This window comes from Nannospalax galili, unplaced genomic scaffold (genome assembly GCF_000622305.1).
Source record: "Nannospalax galili isolate Female #2095 unplaced genomic scaffold, S.galili_v1.0 scaffold278, whole genome shotgun sequence".
Lineage (NCBI taxonomy): Eukaryota > Metazoa > Chordata > Mammalia > Rodentia > Spalacidae > Nannospalax > Nannospalax galili.
The window spans coordinates 11064868-11085498 of NW_008347536.1; the positions used below are offsets into that span (position 1 = coordinate 11064868).

General features: G+C 46.1%; 1 protein-coding gene and 1 long non-coding RNA gene across 5 annotated transcripts in view; one reads left to right on the forward strand and one right to left on the reverse strand.

Moving 5' to 3' along the window:
• Positions 1-20631, forward strand: part of Tenm4 (teneurin transmembrane protein 4) — a 775468-nt gene that overhangs the window by 625286 nt on the left and 129551 nt on the right. For all 3 annotated transcript variants that reach the window (XM_017800880.2, XM_017800882.2, XM_017800881.2), the window contains 3 exons: positions 991-1092; positions 2999-3193; positions 7409-7609. In XM_017800880.2, the coding sequence (XP_017656369.1) occupies positions 991-1092; positions 2999-3193; positions 7409-7609 (498 nt within the window). The remainder of the gene's footprint in view (positions 1-990; positions 1093-2998; positions 3194-7408; positions 7610-20631) is intronic.
• LOC115072218 overlaps positions 16178-20631 on the reverse strand; it is a 114861-nt gene continuing 110407 nt past the window's right edge. For both annotated transcript variants that reach the window (XR_003851284.1, XR_003851283.1), the window contains one exon: positions 16178-16315. This is a non-coding gene — a long non-coding RNA (uncharacterized LOC115072218). The remainder of the gene's footprint in view (positions 16316-20631) is intronic.

The following is a 20631-nucleotide window of genomic DNA, read 5'->3' on the forward strand; positions in this document are numbered from 1 at the left end:
GGTCAGAAGTTTTCAGACTTTCTCCTTGGGTCTGGAATCTTCTAAGAATGATTTTGGCCTCAGGAACTTGGATTTTGGACTGCCCTGAGACCCTGGCTGTGGCCATGCCATGCAGGGATGCAAAGGCAGATGGGGCGGGAAGAAGCCCCAAGATTTCCCAGGGAGTGGATTGAGTAGCTGGGTTGTACTGGATGCAAAGGATCAGGGAGAGTAAAGGCAAGCCTCAGAGTCCCAGAAAGAGGCTGTCAGCACCAGAAAGAGGCTGGGGGGTGTTCCAGGACCAGGGAAGTAGAGGGAGGTGAGGGCAGGGCCCGGACCAGAAGCTGTGCTCCTGGGGCCCAAGAAAGGCACTGCGTTGGTCTGGGTGAGAAGGATCAGGAAGCAGTATTGGTTCCCCAGGTGTCTGGGGCCCGAAGACTAGGAATGGCGCAGGTCCCAAACTGGGAGTAGGGAACAGCGGGGGAGATGGCAGGATGAATGTGGCTTGGGGGGTCAGGCCTGAGGATAGTAGTGCAGGCTAGGAGAGTTAGCTGGTGGTGCTGGCCCAGGGAAGCAGAGAGGGGTGAGGGCGGGGCCAGGACCAGAAGCGGTGCTCCTGGAGCCCAAGAAAGGGACTGAGTTGGTCTGGTGAGAAGGATCAGGAAGCAGTATTGGTTCAAGACTAGGAATGGCGCAGGGCCCAAACTAGGAGTATAGAACAGCGGGAGGGATGGAAGGGTGAATGTGCCTTAGGGAGTCCCGGCGCGAGAGTTGCGCTATAGACTTACCCCAAGAGGCCTGAGGATGGTAGTCAAGAGTGAGGCATTTTAACTCCATTGGTTCCTTCCAATTACTGGGACCAGATATTTCAAACAAGTGGGTCTTGCTTCACCAGAGTCTTGACTCTGAACTCTGTGTGTGTGAAGCCATTTCCATTTTCAGCTTTCTCCCTCTCTCTCTCTTTCTCTCTCTCTCCCTCCCTCCCTCTCTCCCTTCCTCCCTGCCTCCCAGAATCAGTGGATAACTGCCCCAGCAACTGCTATGGCAACGGCGACTGCATCTCAGGGACCTGCCACTGCTTCCTGGGCTTTCTGGGCCCCGACTGCGGCCGAGGTGAGCACTCCCATGGGGCTCAGGGTGTCCATTCCCCAGACCCTGTAAGTAGCTGGGGTATACTGCTCAGAGGAAGTTTAAGACTCAGGCAACGTTCTGATGTGCCCAAGAAAGAATGTCAAGGGCCTTTCTCCAGTAACCTGTCAAGAGGAGCTCAGCAGGCAGAGCCACATCTGAGCACCCATCTTTAGCTACCTGTGGACAGTTGGGTAGGTTAGGACTGGAAGTACTATGTCCCTTACTGGAGCAGGGAGAGTGGAGGTGGGGGCATCCTTTGGAAAGTTGATTTCCTCTTCAGAGTAATCATCACTTCTTACCAAGCATCTTTGAAGGATCTCCTCACAGAGCATGAGCTATCCAGCCTGTGGGTGGGAAGCACAGTGAGCCATTACACCTCTTCCTGCCTTCCTACAATGCAGACAGAATCTCAGCTAAAATACAAGGAGAGGGACTTGGAAGCCCACTGCTCCTCTCACATGTACCTTAATGCTGTGTTCAGCACCTGCCCTGCCAATGGTGACAACTTCTGAGCTAGTCTGAAGGCACCTGAGACCTACCCTGCTTTGGGCCTTCATTTCTTACCTAGAGGCATAAACAGGGAAACTGCAGGAGGAGGGTCTGTGGTCCTTAGAAGTTGGAGTTCCCAGTGGTAAAACAAAAATAGCCTCTTGTCTGCATTTTTCCATCTCTTCCCTTACCCAGCAGCCACTGGCTTCATGCACATTTAGGACCCCACCCCATCCAGTGCTGAATACTGGGGTTACACCACTTACCCAACCCAGATTTCTTAGGTTATTCAGATGATCAAATAAACCGACTATTACAAAGCAACATAATAAAACTAAACAGAGGCCACAAGGTTCACTGCAGCTGACTCGGCTTGACAGGAAGATGATCTGCTCAGGAGGCTTGGCGAAGAGGTGGGGCTGGATCCAAGTCTGAGGCTTGCAGAGTTAGAGAATGGAAGGCAGAGATCATTTACCAGGCTGAGGGGGAATAGTGCCCAGCAAATCCTACCCAGGACGCAACTCTGGGGATTCTGCTTACTTTAGCTACTATGAAATATACTCAAATTGAGGCATGTGAGCTGGGGGCCCTGGGGAACACAGTGATTACCTGCTGAGTGCTTTAAAAAGAAAAGAAGCCAGGTGGGGGCCGATAAAGGTGGCTCAGGGAGAGAGATGAGTCATTCTAATGAGAATGACTGTCTCATCCCATCCACACTTAGAGTCATGAATAAAACAGCCTTTTTGTATCTCAGTAAGACAAGCAAGTACTTACAGCACATTGCAATATAATTTATTTTTATATAGTGTCCTTTGTAGAGATGATCACAAAACTCTTTATGCTAAGAGGCAGAGTAGAAAGATAATACTTTTAAAGAGCCAAGTTGAGCTCGGCTGTTCTCTTGAGGGGCTGTGGCATGAGGGGCTGGAATGGGGGCTTGAAAGACAAGGGAAGGAGAGACTTGCCAGGGTTAAAGACAGCAGTAAGTGGTGGTGCAGAGGAGGTGTGGGGAAGCGAAAATGAAGTACTATTAGCAGGAGAGTGGTGGAGGAGAGATGTAGGCAGCCAGGAGGCTCAGACGTTGTCTTTTTCCAGTGATGATGAGAAGCCAATAACAGCACTGGCTAAATAAACTCCTAGTAGCCAGGGAGCACCATCTAAATAGGATGGGGCTGGAGAAAGCAGTACCTTTTGACAGCTGCTGGCCCTCACACCACACACCTTCACTTCTAATTCCGGGGGTGTTTAAACTAGAATGAAATAACACAAAGGAAGCAGGTGATGGGTACATGTAGATGTTTGTGGCAACGTGATTGAGGCTATCAGTCAAGCTGAGAGGAGAGGGGAACAAAGACCAACTGTGGATGACTCACTGGGGCTTCTGGTCCTGTCTCTCCAGCCTCCTGCCCTGTGCTGTGCAGTGGGAACGGCCAGTACATGAAGGGCAGGTGTCTGTGCCACAGCGGCTGGAAGGGTGCCGAGTGTGATGTGCCCACCAACCAGTGCATCGATGTGGCCTGCAGCAGCCATGGCACCTGCATCATGGGCACCTGCATCTGCAACCCTGGCTACAAGGGGGAGAGCTGTGAGGAAGGTGAGACTCATGGGCTGGAATGGCATGCTGTCCTCTGAGAAGGAGGCCAGCCTCTAGCAGGGAACAGCTATCAAGGGTACACAATTTGGAATCAGATAGACCGCTGAGTCCTGGCTCAGTTTCCTCCTCTATAAAGTGGGGCTACCTTCCTCAGAGGGCCATTGCAAGGGCTGAATTAAATAGCCCATGTCAAGCACTTAACTCAGTGGCTGACACCTAGTAAATGCTCCATAAATGTGGCTCTTATATAGAAGTGGTATTATTCTGCAGGAAACTCAAGCTTCGACCCACTTACTTCATCCATGGTTTGGAAATGGATGGACTTTGCCTTTGCCCTTGACAATGTATTCATGTGCCATTTCTTCCTGCTTCCTACTACCCAGAGCCCTGGCCCCTTTCTCAGTGGGAGAAAGAAGCTTCCTAGGAAAACTGACCTTCTAAACCCATTTAGTAGTTTACAGGGAGTCTCAAAAAAGAGAATGTTAGCAGGACATTTTCCAAGAGTGGGGATCTAGGCAGGAGGGATTAGTGCCTGTTTCAGCTACCTATAACCCTCGAGAGGGCCTTTGAGTCCTGATACAGCCCTCTTAGCTTTGAGGGTGACAACAGCTGTTCGGAGAGGTGAGCAACCAAAATAAAGGGACTTGGTTTTCCCACCTGGAAGGTGAGAGCTTTCTCCGATTTCCCTTCCCTTCTGGTCACTTGAGATGAAGACCCTGCATAGGAGAGATTCCTATTAGAACCATGGGCTGTCCTACCAAAAGCCCTGCCCATGTGGCATGTCCCCAAATGGGAGGACACTGGACAGTGCTCCAGAGCTGCAGGGTTATTTTCAAAGAGAGGGAAAAAAAATGCTTGAAACTCTGATTTACGTTATCTGCTTGAAAAGAAATGTTTTTCCTCCTGCTCTCTTTTCTGAAGCGGGCCATCTGGGACTGATTCATTTTTATGATTTCTTTTTCTCTGCTGAAATGTGCTTGTATAGGCCTGTGTTCATAATAAGGTTTTTTTTTTTGGGGGGGGGGCTTCCTCCTTCTCTCTTCTTCTCCTCCCTCACCTTCCTGGGCTCTGTTGCTAACGGTTCCCTGTTTATAAAACATCAGCTAACAAGCTGACTTTTTTCTTTCTCTTCCTCCTTCTGAAGTTTATGGCCCCATATTTTTTAAAGCTTGAACTGAACCAGCAGGATGCTTGGAGGGGGTTGGGGGAAGGGCAGAAGAGAGCAAACTTAGATCTTTTGCAGTGAAAAGTGAGACACTGCATTCTTAGTCCTTAAGGGCATCTAATCACTTGTGTGGTCACTGAAGCGTGGACCGTTTTGGGGGAAAGGCACTTGTTTGCAGTGTGGCCATGCAGGCATCATCGTTTCATTAATGGGCTAAAGCTTCTGCCAGGAATTTTGGCTCCAATGACAAGCTCTGCAAAGGAGGAAAAGGGAACTATTTGGCCGGCCTTGTAGAGCGAATCTAAACCAAGGTGGCCTACCTCCCTGACATCCTTCCTTCTTCATCTCGTGCTCTCCACCAAGCTTGTTGGTTCTCCATGTGTTGCATGGGGCTTTGTGGGAGAAAGCCATGTTGGTGAGGCTGTCTCCGTGTAAAGGAAGATGGCCTTATCCTGTCCTGGATCTTCTGTCACCTGGAGGCCCAGGAGGGGACAGACCCAGTCGGCCCATAGCCTCTTTGGCAGAGCACTGCCAGTGACATAAATTGGGTTGAGAATCAGGGATCAGGGCCAGTGCTGAAGAAACTCAGCTAGTCTAGGCAGGGTGCAAGGAGCTGCCTTCCCCCTGCTGGGCAGTCTGTGAACTCCTCATTCTTGTGTGCCTGGTCACCTGGAGACATGAAAACCAACTGTCTGGAGATGACCTCTCATCAGCTTCTTCCTGTTCTTTGTTCTCCTGTGCATGTGGGATTCCCTTTGCTGGTTCCTAGGTCCCTACCAGACTCAGTGTCTAAGGAAGGACAGGCCTGTCACTAAGCTTGACACCCTTCTGACTTGATGGCTAGCAATATGGATTTACAGAATCCACAGTGAGGGTACCCTGGGATCCTCAGAGATGGATTCAACCCAAAGCTGGGACCAGGCACTCAGAAGACGGGAAATACCTGCCTAGGCCTCTGGGTAGGAATCGCTGAGCTGTTTCCTGTCAAGTTGGAAAGCACACCGAATCTGGGGAATTACCATAGTAGCCTAATGGGCTGGAATAATCCTTCTGAGGGTCTGGGATCTGAGGCCCGTCATGAGAATTTATCACTGTTGTTGTCTTTATTATTTTTAATTACCAGAACTCCGGCAGGCTATGCTTTAACCATTACTAAATGGTGTCTGGAGACTGGGGAAAAGTCATTTGCTCTCGTTGGGCTTTATAAATTCCTTACATTGCCCTGTTTCTTTCCATGTTTTGAGTTGGTTTCTATTTTTAAACAGTCTTATATGTTTATACAAGCATAAATACACACATCTATTTTTGAACCTGTAAGATTATAAAAGAAAACTGCAAGAGATCTAGGCAAGGAAGAGAGATTAAAATGTAAATTCCTCCTGTGTTGTCTTAGGAAAATTATTTAACCACTCTGTGCTTCAGTTTCATCACCTATAAAATGAGGGCACTCACACCAGCTACAGCATACATATGTTGCTAGGATTAAATGAAACTATATAAAATGTTTAATAGTAAAACACAGCACAGAAGAGCAACTAAATGAAGGTCAATTTTTATTACTGCCATTACTGTGTTTTTAGCAACTAGTTATGCCTGGCCCCTTGTTTCTCACTGAGATTGTTAAGTTAAAACTTCTTTAAAAACTGAAATGATGAAAAGCCTTTTCAGTAGGCTGGTCCTCAGAACAAATGTCCTAGGACTTTTCATCTGTAAAGTCTCTGCCCTTTTGTGCCTCTGACTCTTTTATAGACAAGCTAGGTTTCCCAGTCTTTTGTACAAAAGTCAAATATACTGGATTATACATGAAATGAATAAATAAATTTCAGATGCTTGAATTATAAATTATTCCTGACCATAGTTTGCAAAAGTCTCACTACTTAATGTCCTGAGATAGAAAAATAACCCTTTGCAACATTTCTGTTCATAGAGCTCCTTCAGCTCTTCAGGGCCACTTGCTCCCTATAGGTAGGGATTGTTGGCCTTGTCTTCTTTACAGTTAGAAAGTGCAGTGCTTCCCATTCGGTGAGAGTCCCTGTCTCAATGCAGTAGGGTAGAGGGGGTAGAGAAAGACATCTGATGGTTGCTGTATCCTCTGCATGCCCATGCATAAGCATGTACACCTGCATATTCACACACATGTAACACACACACACATACACACGCGCACACACATACAAGTTGGGGAAAAAAATCATCTCTGGCAAACTATATCTGTGTGACCTGGCATAAATTATTTACCCTTCTGAGTATCCGTTTCCTCATATGAACCCTCACTGGGTTATTGAAAGAGCTAAATCTGATAGTGCATTAAGCGCTTACTAATAGCACAAGCCCAGAGTAGGCAACCCACAGTGTTAAAACCCCTTGACCTTGAGCCCTTGGAGCCCTGCAGTGGCCACCCAGCTGCAAGCCACAGCTTTCTAGCTCACCACTGGAGAAGTTGTGCTGACTATGCACACATGGTACTGAACTGTCCTCAAAAAAGTTGCTTTCAAGGAGAAGTTTGGAAATTAATGTCAATCACATGAATTTGGGGAGCATAATGAAATCTAATGAAAAAGAATTATAAAATGGTTCTCTTTAATCAAGGACTCTGCTTTGGTCTCATGCTCGTAAGTAAGACTGTGTTATACATAGTAACAAAAATGTGTTCCTAAAAACTTATGGGCTATCTCCCCTGTGTTGGGCACTGTACTCAGGTGGGAGATAGAGATGAGTAGTCTCTTCCTCTTCTCCTCTCCTCCCCTTCCCTCCCCTCCCTCCTCTCCTCTCCATGTTTTTACAAAGATGTTAGGCTCTGAGTATCATGTAAAGTTTAATATGTATTTATACTCTGTCCACTTTGCAAACAAAAGAGTAGGAACTTGTAGCCACATTTCACAGGAGAGGAAACTGAGCCTTGAAGAGTTGGGAACCCAGATCTACCATTTGCTGGAGTCCTACTCATCACAGCCTCTCCTGACAGTCAGGTCCCTCGAGCAGCATGCCACCTCACAGAAGCCTCACTCCGCTGCTCCAGAACTCACGGTGCTTTTCTCTCCATATCACAGTGGACTGCATGGACCCCACTTGTTCCAGCCGGGGTGTCTGTGTGAGAGGCGAGTGCCATTGCTCCGTGGGATGGGGAGGCACCAACTGTGAGACACCCAGGGCCACATGTCTGGACCAGTGTTCAGGCCATGGAACCTTCCTCCCAGACACTGGGCTTTGCAACTGTGACCCAAGCTGGACTGGACATGACTGCTCCATAGGTAAATATGAGAAAGGGTCAGGGCATGGGTGGAGGGCGGGGTTCTGCTACATGTGACCCATGTGGCCCTAGTGAGTGGCGTTGTCCTGTTCTCAGACACCTAGCCATGGACTGCCCATGTTATGATGCTTTGCTTCTTTTCTGAACTAGGCTTTCAATGCCTCTTCTTTTAGTGAGCAAAGAATTCAGAAATTATATCCTCACATTGTTCAGCCCTGAGAGTCTAAACTGTGATGAAATATTAGGTACTTTTGTATGACTGACCAAAATGTGTGAGAGAAATTAGAGGAGAAAAATTCATTTTTGATTCACAGTTTCAAAAGTTTCAGTCTGTGGTTGCTTGGGACAAGCTCTCGGGGCCTTGGAAGCATGTGGTGGAAGAGGTTCTTTACCTCACCATGGCCAGGAAGCAGAGCAAGAGACAGGAAGGGACTAAGGCAGAGTCCCCCAAGGACCTGCCCTCAATGACAGCATTACTTACTTTTCTAGTTGTGACAAAATACCTCAAAAGAAGCAATTGAAGGGATTAAGAGTTTGTGCTAGTGCATAGTTTGAGGAGATCCCCAGGAGCAGGAAGCCAGCTGCCACATTGTATCCAGTCAGGAAGCAGAGTCTGAACAGGAAGTGGGGGCAGGCTATAAAAGCCGAAGACTGGCGTGATGGCTCAGCTGTTAAGAACACTGGTTGTTCTTGCAGAGGACTGGGTTCAGTTCCCAGCACCCATATGGCAGCTAACAACTGTCCGTAACTCCAGTTCCAAGGGGCTCAATGCCCTCTTCTGACCTCCATGGGCATTGCACAGCATTGGCGCACTTGCACACGTGCAGGCAATATACTTATACACACAAAATAAAAATAACATACATTAAAAAAAAAAAGAATTTAAAAATAAAAACTAATTTTTTAAAAAAACCTCAAGACCCCACCTCAGTGACCTACTTCCTCCAGCAAGGCTACTAGAGATTCCACAACCTTTCCAAACAGCACTACCAGCCAGGGACCAAGTACTCAAATATATGAACCTATGGCAGACATTCACTTTCAAACAGCAGTGACCTATTCCTTCCAGTCAGGTTCCACCTTGTAAAGTTTCCAGAATATCCCAAGGTAGCACCACCAACTAGAGATCAAGAATTCAGTGGATGGACCTATGAAGAATATTTTAATATTAAACCATAAAAATGTCACTTTTCAACACTGACAGTGGCACTTAAGACTCCAGCAATGTTTCACTGAGACTTGTCTCTCCAGGTAGGGTGTTCATCCCTGATGGCAAGGCCACAAGGAAAGTTCCTGAGAGAGTTGCAGGAACTAGGGGTGATGGGGGGACACCTTCCCCACCATGCTACTCTTTAGTTTCATCTTTTTCTCAGAATGAAAGCTAAACTCACTGTAGATTTTAGGGTCCTCTGGAATCTGCTCCTACCTCCTTTCTAGCTTAATTCTCTACAAGACAGTAGGCTCTATGGGGTATAGCAAACATGTCTGTTAGTGGATGTAGCCCAGAACTCAGCATAAGCCTGATCTGCTCAATAAAGATGGATGGATGGATGGATGGATGGATGGATGGATGGATACATGGATGATAGATAGGTGGTTGGATGGATAGGTGGGTGGATGAATGGATGGATAGGTGGGTGGGTGGGTGGATGGATGGATGGATGGATGGATGGATGGATGGATGGGTGGATACATGGATGGATAGATAGGTGGTTGGATGGATAGGTGGGTGGATGAATGGATGGATAGGTGGGTGGGTAGATGGATGGATGGATAGATAGGTGGTTGGATGGATAGGTGGGTAGATGAATGGATGGATAGGTGGGTGGGGTGGGTGGGTGGGTGGATGGATGGATGGATGGATGGATGGATGGATGGATGGATGTGTGGATGTGTGGATGCATGGATGGTTGGGTGGACAGATGCATGATTATGTTATTGGCTATGGTATCTGATTCCCTGCAGAATACTACTTTTGGCAGCCTACTCTTTGTAAACACTGTCTTATAGAACCTCCCCAGATGAGGATTAAATGACAAAGTAAGTGAACTACAGTATCGGTATTGGTAGGTTTTGTTCACATCTAACATCTCATTTAATCTACACAAAAATCCTTGAAATAAAGGAATTGGCATGCACTTTTGCCAATTTACACAACACTTAAGCCAGTGAATATGTACTCAGCTCCTACTGTGTGCTAGGCACTCTTCTAACCAGAGAGGATGGAGAAACAAGAATGCACTTGCATTCTGGGAAACAGAGAGAGGAAGCTTCTGACTGTAAATCACTGTTTAACCACTCCATACTGTTAAAGTAAAGCTCAAATCAGCACATTATGTTGTGGATTAACAGTTTTGGTTGTGATCAAGAGAGATGGCTGTGACCTTTGGCAAAAATGAGACCCATGCAGCATTCATGCCTTTGAAATACCTTGAATTACCTTTCCAGCAGAATGGAGAATTCATGTTCAGTGTGCATCTAAATTGGACTTTTATCCCTGTTTGCAAAGCTCACGTAAAGACATGATTGTGAGCACAGATGTGTGGAGTCTCAGGAATAATTCTTTTTATAAAGCTCTGTTTATAACAATATAATAAATGGTCCTCTTAAAGCTACGCAGCCTTGTATTGTTCATTATGTGGCCGCAAAGCTAATTTACGATGGGTCTATAACCCGTGCCTTGCACTGTTAATCCCTGATGAAATTCCACAGCCCAGGAGGAGGCAAGGATAGCTTTGGCTGAAATTTCAGTGTAGTATGTAGTTGGGCCTATAAACAGAGATGACAAAATCCCTGGAAAGCAGTCAGGAGAAAGCTCAGTGGGTAAAGTGTCTGCTGCACAGGCAGGAGGATTTGAGTTCAGTCCCCAGTACCCTTATAAAAAGCTGGGCACTGCAACATGCTGAGAGTGTAGAGACAGAACCCTGGGGCTCTCTAGCCAACCAATCTAGCAGAGTCGATGAGTTCTAGATCCAGTGAGAGGTATCTTGTCTCAAAAAATAAGATGGGGGGGACCTGCAGAGATGACTCAGTGGTTAAGAGCACTGGCTTTTGCAGAGGACCTGGGTTCAGTTCCCGGCATCCACATGGCAGCTAACAACTGTCCAGTTCCAGGAGATCCAATGCCCTCTTCTGACCTCCATGGACATTGCACACACATAAAATGAACTAAAAATAATAAATAAAATATATTTAAAAATAAGATAGAAAGTGATCAAGGAAGACACCTGACATTGACCTCTGACCTCTATATGCACTCACATGTGCACATGTACTGTGCCCCCACACCTCCCCCCCACACACACACTGGAAAGGACTTTGAGCTCATCCTCCTCTATCCTGAGTACACCATTCCCACAGCTGATACCACACAGGCACATAGACTCCTATGGGAGGACGTAGGAAAATCCTGTGCTGAAAGGAAACCCTGAAGCAGACAATTGTGGCTCTGCTACTTACTAATTATAACTTTAGGCCACTTACTTCACCCATTTAAGCTAAAATCAGAGATAATGATAGTACCTATGGGGGCGTGGAAATTATTTAAGGCAGTATAGAAGAGGGCTTAGCATACTGCTTGATCCATGATGTGCGCTCAGGAAATATCTCGTTATGATTTTATTAAAAGACACATGAGTGAACGTATCTGATATTCCTCAAGACATCTGATAATGAGAGGGAAGATGGACTGTGCCCTTTCAGAAGTGTGCATTGTGGTCTTTAGATCTCTAGCTGTAGACTTTAGGGTTGCTGTCAGGGCAGGAATTTAAAGATGACTGACTTTGAAGTTATTGTCTTCCTGTTTAATAGTCACAACATCCTGTGTTTGTTGAGTGCCTCATAGCACACCAAGACCTTTCACATAAGAACATACATATACAGAGCCAGGTAAGGTAGGGGTGGTAAGCACAGAATCATCTGCATACTGATGATTAGACCTGGGGTGGCTGCGGCTCATCAAAGGCACACTGGTGAGTGAGGGGGTAGAAGCCAGACCCCACCACAAGGTTCAGGGTCTAGCCTCTTCTTATCACCCTGTGCTGCCTCCCCGTACGCAAGTTTCTCTACTACTGTCTCTTCCCTTCTGGAAGTCAGTGAAAGGATAACAAAAGCATATCAGGCCTTCTCCCTCCTCTCATCCCAACTTGTAGGCCTTAACTGTCTTGGTTCAAGCCTGCTTCTGACACAGGCTAGCTTTGTGATGTTGGCAAGGAACTTAATTTTTCTTAACTCTTCTTTAATACCTATCTCAGTGGGGTATGTCGTTAAATTATATCATTTTGGGTGCATACAGCAGCGGCTATCACAGAATAAGCACTGGATGTCTTTCTGTCACCTCCCTTCAAGGGTACTTTCAATGAGGGGCAGTCATTTGAAAATTGAGTTTTTGCAGTGAAGCCAAGCACGAGACGTCTCATTGTCTGGACCCACCACAGCCAAGAGGCTCCTTTGTGTTCAGAGACTTTGCTAGAGCACTGTGGAGCAGGCTGTGTTCGGTTTCAAAGCCTTGTTGCCCATGACTTGGGTGGCTTTAGCAAGTAGCTTAGCCTCAGTTTCCTCCCAGATAAAATTACCTTACAGAACTGTGATAAGGAATAAATGAGAAAATGTAAGTGAAGTGGTTCTTCTTCCAGGGCCTGGCCCATCTCTGCCCATGTGATTGATTTGCATTCTCTGCTGCCTGGCACAGGAGTGGGTGTGGATGCTGTCTAGTCTTCATGGAGGTGCAGGGGGTGCAGGCCAGCAGGAGCATCCTAAGCGATCTCACACCATCGGCAGCACTGACTTAGGTTGATGGGTTGGAAGAGATGTCTGCCGCCTTCTAGGAAGAAGGACTGTTTCCTCCCTGAGATGAGTGTCTGGCTGTTCGGCACCAAGTACAGGATGTAATGAAGGGAGCTTAAGTCAACATGCCCTGTAATGAAATGTGAGCTGACAGGTTCCTCAGCACTTCGGTGAAGTCAAATCTTATACAAGTATTTACTCAGGTCCCTGGTTCCCAGCAACTTGGTTTCCTATCTCATCTCAGAAACTTTTCCTTGAATCCAGCCTCATTCACATGGTCCTCCTTCCTGACAAGCCATATAGGATAACTGTGGGAACAGAGTCTAATGGGTACCAACATACAGCCACCCTCAGCTCTGGGCCCAACAGAGTGTCACTAACTAAATCATTTGGGATGTTGCTGATGGTACAGGGATGTGATTGCTGCTGTTGTTTTACAGAAAGGAATGAGTTAGAAAGGAGAATGACTTGCCCAGAATAATTCAGCTTATCAGCAACATAGTTTGAATTAAAACTGGGCCTCTGTTTCTAAGTCCTCAGCTCTTGCCTCAAGCTCATCTTCCATACAAAAGAGGTTTCTTCACCAATAGTGTCACTTTTCTTTTTGACAAGCGATGTACAGAATGTTAATTATAAGGCCATCTATTTCTTTAGACTTACTATATACCAGTCGCTAAACTGCATGCTTGGTAGCCATTATCTTGGTTGGGATTCATAACAGCCCTGTGAAGGTAATTGTAATGGTTAATATTGATTTTCAATTTGACAGGCTCTATAATCACCTTGGAGACAAATCTATGGACATGTCTGTGAGGGAGTTTCTAGATTTGGTTAATTGAGGTAGGAAGACCCTCCCCATATGGGCAATACTGTTCGATGGGCTGGAGTCCCCAGTCTGAACAAAAAGAAGAAAGTTAGCTGAGCACCAGCATTCACTGCTCTCTGCTTCTGAGTTGTGGTTGCAATGTGACCAGCTGCCTCAAGCTCCTTCTGCTGACTTCCCGACATGATGGACTGTACCCTCAAGCTGTGAGCTAGTTACCCTTCCTTCCTCAAGCTGCCTTTGTTAAGTATTTTGTCTCTGCAAAAGACAAGTAACTAACACAATCCTGTTACTACTGTTAACATTTCTAGATGAGGAAACTCGAGGCTCAGAAGGATTATTACCAGTACCTACCCCATGTGGTTAGTGAGTGGCAGACTCCAACCAGGTCTGGTTTCAGGTTTTTCCTAAATATCCTAGTCAGCCTCTTGTTACTATGACAAAATACTGGAGAGATAAACTAAAAAGAAATAAAACTTAACTTTGGTTCACGGTTTAGAAGTTCCATCCATGGTCAGTCAGCCCCACTGCTTTTGGACCTGTATCAAGGCAACACACTATGGTAAGAGCAAGGGCTGAAGGAAGTTTGCTACATCATGGCTGCCAGTAAGTGAAAGAAAGAGAGGAAGAAGAGGAGCCTGGGTCCCAATATTCCCTTCAAAGAGATACTCCCCAACTTACCAAACTTATTTCCACCTGACCCCACCTCAGGATCCAAACTGGCATGCAACACTATGGTAATCTGAGCATTGTATTGCAGTCATGTCTCTCGAGACAAGCAGTGAACTCCGTGAGGTCGTGGTCGCTCTATCAGTATTCCTAGCACAGGGCTGGACACAGAGTAAGTTTTCAAAGACTACTGCATGACTGACCTAAGCAGGGAATGGTCACAGTGAGGACAATGGAACCCACTGGGTCAGAGAACGTGAGGCTGCAGATGAAGCTTTCTAGGAAGATCTCAGAATCACCAGTCTCAGGGCTCCTGCCCTGCTTTCCCCACTACCTCCTTCCCTGCTCCCTTCCCCCGCTCTGAGGAGCTAAAGGCAAGCCCTGGAATCCATTTCTTTCACATTCCAGACCTCGTGCCTGTTGGTTCCATACCTTCTCTAGACAAGGGCCAGCATTGGTTCATTTCTGTCAAGCCAGCTCCCTAGGGAACAGCTTTCACATGAAGAAGACACATTCCATATGGGAGCAGAAGGACTCTGCCCACCTCCCAGCACCAAGTCTTTCCTTTTGGCTCAGAGCTGTCTTAGAAAAGGGAAGAAATTTAACCGTTATGCAGTGGTCCCTGGGATCAGCAAAGCCTCCCTTCCTTTCAGAGCCTACTGGCTCCTAAAGAATGATTCGGGCTCAGTGGCACTTTCCAGGGTACTAGCTGTACCTGTTGCCCCTCCTCGGCTGCTTCTTGGTTCTTCTTCCCACTGTCTCCCTGGAGCCTCTGCTCTCAGCCTTATGAACTCGGGTCTCATTTCCACTGCTCTGGGAGCGCTCTTCTGTCTTGTCTTCCATAAATGACTTTTATTGGAGAGGAGCCTCTCACTGCATTTTATTCCTCTGGGTTGCTGGCTCACAGAAGCAGTACATGGCAGAGATCCTTGCCTATAAAATGCTCATGCTGGTGGTTTATGACTCTTATAATTTCAATACACTTGAGTTTCATGGAATAACAGGTGGAGATGTTTTGGAGATTCGGTGGTACAGGTTTAGAGGCAGCATGTGCTGTCAGTAAGAATTGCATGGCATTTGGAATAGAACCAGGCTAGATTTACAAGCCTTAGCTTATACATTAGTATTCCTAATGATACCCACCTTACAGGGCTATTTTCCAAATTAGCTTTAATATGTGTGCATCAAATGCCTAGCGTGGTAGCTGGCATTCAGTAAGCACTTAATAAATGAAGTGTGAGTGTATTTTTTTTTTAGTATGCACGATTAGATCTAAATTAGTCAAGCAGTTTTTAACCTCAAACATATTCAGTTTTGTGGAGAGTTTATATGATCCTCTGCACTGGCATCAGCTCAGCCTCCTCTCGCAACAGTGAGCTTCCTGAACTCCTTACCAGGCTCAGTCTCCACAGAGCATCCCAGAACAGCGCCAGGCTCAGTCTCCACAGAGCATCCCAGAGCAGCAGCCCCCTCAGCTGCACACATTGCTCTCATTCACTCCTATGTCTCTTGTGTACCACTGAGGCTCTGAAAGCCCCACAGTCTCCGAAGAAAATTGGCCGCCCAAGCATGCAGCCTGCTAAGAGCTATAATTGATGTGTGTACAGTAGTAGGGTTGGGAGCATCAGGGAGAAAGCAGTGAACTTGGCTAGCAGGGCCTCACCGGAGACTTGAGAGTCACACTGAGGAAGGGGACTGAGGAGAGGCTGCCTGGCTCCCAAGAGAGGAAAGACAGTGCAGGCAGAGGGAACCATGCATGCAGCCACAGAGAGATGTGGGACAGTCTGATAGGTGGTAAAGTTATTCCACAGTCTCACTAGAGGGCAGGAGCCCCAGAGCAAGGAGCAGGAAGTGAAGCCAGAACACGGGCAGGATCCAGCTCCAGGGACTCACTGAGTACCTTTCCATACATCTTGAATACTAGTGTCTGGGAAGAGAGCTCAGTTGGTAAAGTGCTTGCCACACAAACATGAAGACCTGAGTTTGATCACCAACACACATAAAAAGCTAAGTGTGGTGACCCTCTTTGTAATCTCAGCACTGGGGAGGCAGATGTAGGTGGATCCTGGGCTCTCTGGCCAACCAACCTAACCTAATTGGTGAACCCCACATCTCAATGAGAGACCTTGTCTCAAAAAATAAGGTAGATGGGTCCTGAGGAATGACACACAAGGTTGACCTCTGGCCTCCCCCATGCTCATGTAAACATGTGCAACAGTACACACTCACCCCTGCAATATACACACAGAATCTTAGATTAAATGTTTTAATGAACATTGACTGTTTCCCTTTCAGATACCACTTCAGGGTTTTTTCTTTGCTCTCTTAGCTCCTCTTGGCCTACGTTCTTCCTGATCTTGGAGAGACCTTCCAGAATTCAAATTCAGATCCTCTGAGCTTCTAGTTTTTTTTCTCCCTTACTCTTCTTTCCTGCCAAAAAGAAAAGAAAATCACGAAGTATTAATAAGCACAATAATGATTGGATGGTTAGGAAACTGGAAAACTCTGTTATTATATTAAGTCACAATTGACAGCAAAATGAACCAAACACTTAAAAAATAAGCCAAAAGTAGAGCAAGGTTAAAAAAAAATTAAAGCTCCAAACATAGCCATTGCGATGGTGCTAAATTTTGAAAATGGTAATTCAATTTTATTTATGAGGCAAAATATAATTACATTTAAATTTGAGGGAACAGAATTTAATTCTTATTAATGACAGAAAGACGGAGTGAGATGCTTTAATGCCAGAGAAATTGTCTTATGTTCATGGATGGGAGAGAAAATTAGATTCAGCGTTGAGCATTCTCCCCTGTTACAAGTCTCATTTGTGTAGCCGAAATTGTTCCCTCTCTGAGAAACATTACCTTCTCAGCCCAGAAAGCACAGCCCTGACAGCCAATTAAACATCAAACAGAAATGATCAGACTGGGCTGTTTCTGTATAGGTATGTTTCAAGACAGGGAACTCAAGGTTAGAATTTCACCGGAGAAATAATATCCATTGAGACTTGACATTTCCTGTACCCCTTCCCAACAGCAAGTGACAGCCTGAAAATCAAAGTTCAGAATAATAAATATCAGAGTGATTGACACCATTGCAGAGAAAGAGGGGGGTATGGGCAAGGAAGAACCCACCAGTTTTCTGAGAAGTAACATGGAGGTTAAGACACGAGATGGTCAGTTCCTAGCACTTAATCAAAGACTGGAAAATTGAGCCTAGACAAGCATACTGCTAAATACTGCCAGAGTTAAAGGTTGATAAAGCAGGAGCTGGCAGCTTTGTAATTTAGCAGAATTTCCCTCGACAGCCCTGGAACATTTTCTATCAGAATTGGAGCTCTTCAGTATGCAAATATAAACCCTCCTGCAATTGGACTTCAGAGTCAGGCTTCTGTTTGGATGCCCAGGCTGACACCTTGTAGCAAATCTCCAGTCATCTTCCTAAATCAAACTGCTGGTACCATAACTTGTAATTTTTTTAAAAAAGAAAAAACCTGTTCTTTGAATGGAAATGTTACATTTTACAGCAGTCCTTCACATATGTGCTTCATGATTTATTCAAACAACAACTACATATGCCTCTGACATGACAGATGGTGTTGTTCCCAGGAAACCAGGGTTCAGGGAACTTTAGTAACTTGCCCAAAGACATTTTAGAGAAACCAAGACTCAAATCCACACTCCTCTGGGATCAGAGCCAATATTTATCCCCTATGCAACTCTTTCACTAGCTACTACCCAGGTTTGTGCTCAAGATGGCAAGGCAGGTACCAGGCTCCTGAGGTATTCATTCATGTAGAGTCCCTGCCAGGAACCCTGTGTCTTAGTTTCATTTCCTGTTGCTGTGATAAAATACCTTGGCAAAAACAACTTAGGAGAGAAAGGATTTATTTTAGCTCACAATTCTAGGATATAGTCCATCAGAGCAGGGCAGTCAAGGCGGCAGGAACCTGAACGAACTAGTCGCATCACAACCACAGTACAAAGAAATGAACTTGTGCATTCTGGAACCCATTTCACAGTCTCCTTTTTTGTACAGGTCAGGACCTAAATCTGTGCTGTTCACTTTTATGTGGGGTCAGCCAGATCAGTTCATATGATCAAGTTAATCCCTCACAGACATGTCCACAGGCCAGCAGTTGCTTTGGACTCACAGACATGTCCACCTGGGCTCAAATGGACAGTTTCTTGGAGGAGGTGGGAGTTATTATGGGAGATGGAGGTTGACTGTTATAGACTAAGGTTAACAGCATCTTGGAGCTACCTACTTGTAGATGCCAAAAATTTGTAGCACATTCAGAGATGCAATAGATCAGGGCATGCTTGGGGCATCCCTAGTGTGTGGAGTGGCTCATCTTGGGGTAGCTGTGGCAGTAGTGAGAGGGGGAAGTGATGGAGACCATAGGCAGCGGAGGGTGAATGGCCTTGAGAGAGCTGGGTTTTTTTAAATATTTTTATTTATTATTTTTATTTTATGTGTATGAGTGTACCCATGTCATACAGTGCCCAGAAGAGGATGTCAGATTCCCTGGAACTGGAGTTATGGACAGTTGCTAACTGCCATGTGGGTGCTGGGAGTTGAATCTGGGTCCTCTGCAAGAACACAGTACTCTTAACCAATGAGCCATCTCTCCAGCCCCTAGAGCTGAGTTTTTATCTGTCATTGGGATCCGTGGAGGAGTTTTAAGCAGAGGTCTGGCATGGGTAGATTTGGGTTTAGAAAGCTTGCTCTCAGGGCTGGGAAAGATACTCAGCTGGTAAGAGCATTTGCTGTGTAATAATGAGAACCCAAGTTCAAATACCCAGCACCCATGTAAAAGCAGCCAGGCATAGCTAAACACAAACCCAAACTCCAGTGCTATGGAAAGCAGAGAAAGTAGGATCGCTGGGGCTTCCTGGCCACTAACCTAGCTCCACATTCACTCAGAGACCCTGTCTGAAGAGAACAAAGCAGAGAGTGATGGAGCAGGGCACTTGATGCCCTCCTCTGGCCTCCACAAGCTCACACACAGGCATGAACCCACACACATTTATGTATATAGCTCTCACACACAGAAACACACACACACACACACACACACACACGGTGATAATAAATAGAAAGATTCCTCTAGAACCAGCAGGCAGTTTGGGGTACCCAGGGGAGCGCCAGGGTGGTAGTAGTGTCCAGGAAAAAGCTAGATGGATGAACTCATGACTGGGTGGAGAAATGAGCCTTTTACCAAAGGAGATCAGAGGTCTTTGGGAATATTTAGTACCACCTGTCCCCTCAGTTTATCCATTAGGCTTTCTTGGAGGCGTTTTTGTTGGGTTCCAACCCTAGACAAAATAGACCTCCCAGCCATGTTGTTTGGCTTCTCTGCACTCTAGTTCTTTCCTGGCTTGTTATCCTGACAAGTCAGACACCATTTCAAGGCCTCCTCTGGGCTAGGCTTGAAGTCCTCTGAACAGGAAGCCAGATACCCTCCAATTAAGATGAATAGCTGTAGCTTACTGTTTCCTGCCACAGGTACATTGTAAGGTTTTGAAACTGGAGTCCTGGGGGATAAGTCTGGAGCCCTGGTCTGCTCTCAAATCCTGGGTTTCACTTCTCTGCCTGGTCTGAGAGTTCTCTAAGCTCCTCGAATGAGGTGAAAGGCCATGTGCTTTCCAAGGCTCATTAGCTTTCTACCTTCTCTATCTGTGGAACAGAGCCATGACTCGGAGCAGTTCTGGCTGTTGGGTGTTAGGGAAGGAAGTTAAAAAGCACAGGAGAGTGGCCGGAGTTTGGCCTCCGTGTCTAGAGGAAACTAATTACTGTAGGGAAGTCAGAGGCTCTTTCCTGTACCTTCTTCCCCTTTTGGTTCCTTCCAGAAACATGCTCTGAGACTGAAAAAAGCATCTGTTCAATTTGTAAGGGAAGAAGTGCGGGGAGATGCCATACTTGGATAATGCTGGTTTGTTGGAAACAGAGGGAGATCACACCCTTAGGAGAGAAATTAACTATAATCTAGAACCTACCATGTGCTGGGCACAGTGACTGGCTTTGTGCCCATTTACACACATGGGTTCCTTATAGATGGCAATAATTTTGTATCATCTCCATAGCCCCAGCTTCTAGGGATAGTTTGTATATAACAGGTGCTCAGCATATTCTAAAATTAATTTTAAACTTCTGGTAGAAAGTGGTCGTTGAGTACCATTTTATAAATAGCATTGATAAGGATGAGAAGTGAGCAGTATTTGTCCCCCACAGGCAGGAAGTGGTGGAGTAGGCTCCAGAACCCAGCTCCTTACCTGACTCCAAGCCTTTGTTCAATGCAAAATCACAGACCTTTGAATCTTCACATAGAACACTCAGGCCCATACCACTGGGGTCTGGTAAGATGGATGTAGCGAGAAGACACCTTTTTTTTTTTGCTGTGTGAGATGCCCTGGGAAATGGGGATATTAATATGTGACGGCAGGATATTCAAGGCAACTCGGATAGACTAATGACCTTGAGAAAATGCTCCACACAGAAGTGCTTTGGGAGGTGAGAGACCTTCCAGCTGGGACAAGGAGTGGGGGGCCGCCAATGGAGGGCTGATGTAAGAGCCGGAGTTGAAAGCACATTTAGACTTGGGCGTGAGACGCTGGGGCATAAGAAGACCTAGACCATGGGCAGAACCCATGCACGGGCTCTCCCCATGTCTCCAAACATCCTTCTGCATCACAAAGGGCAGCAGAGGTGTCACAAAGTGGCATTTCTCTTGTAACCATTCAGAT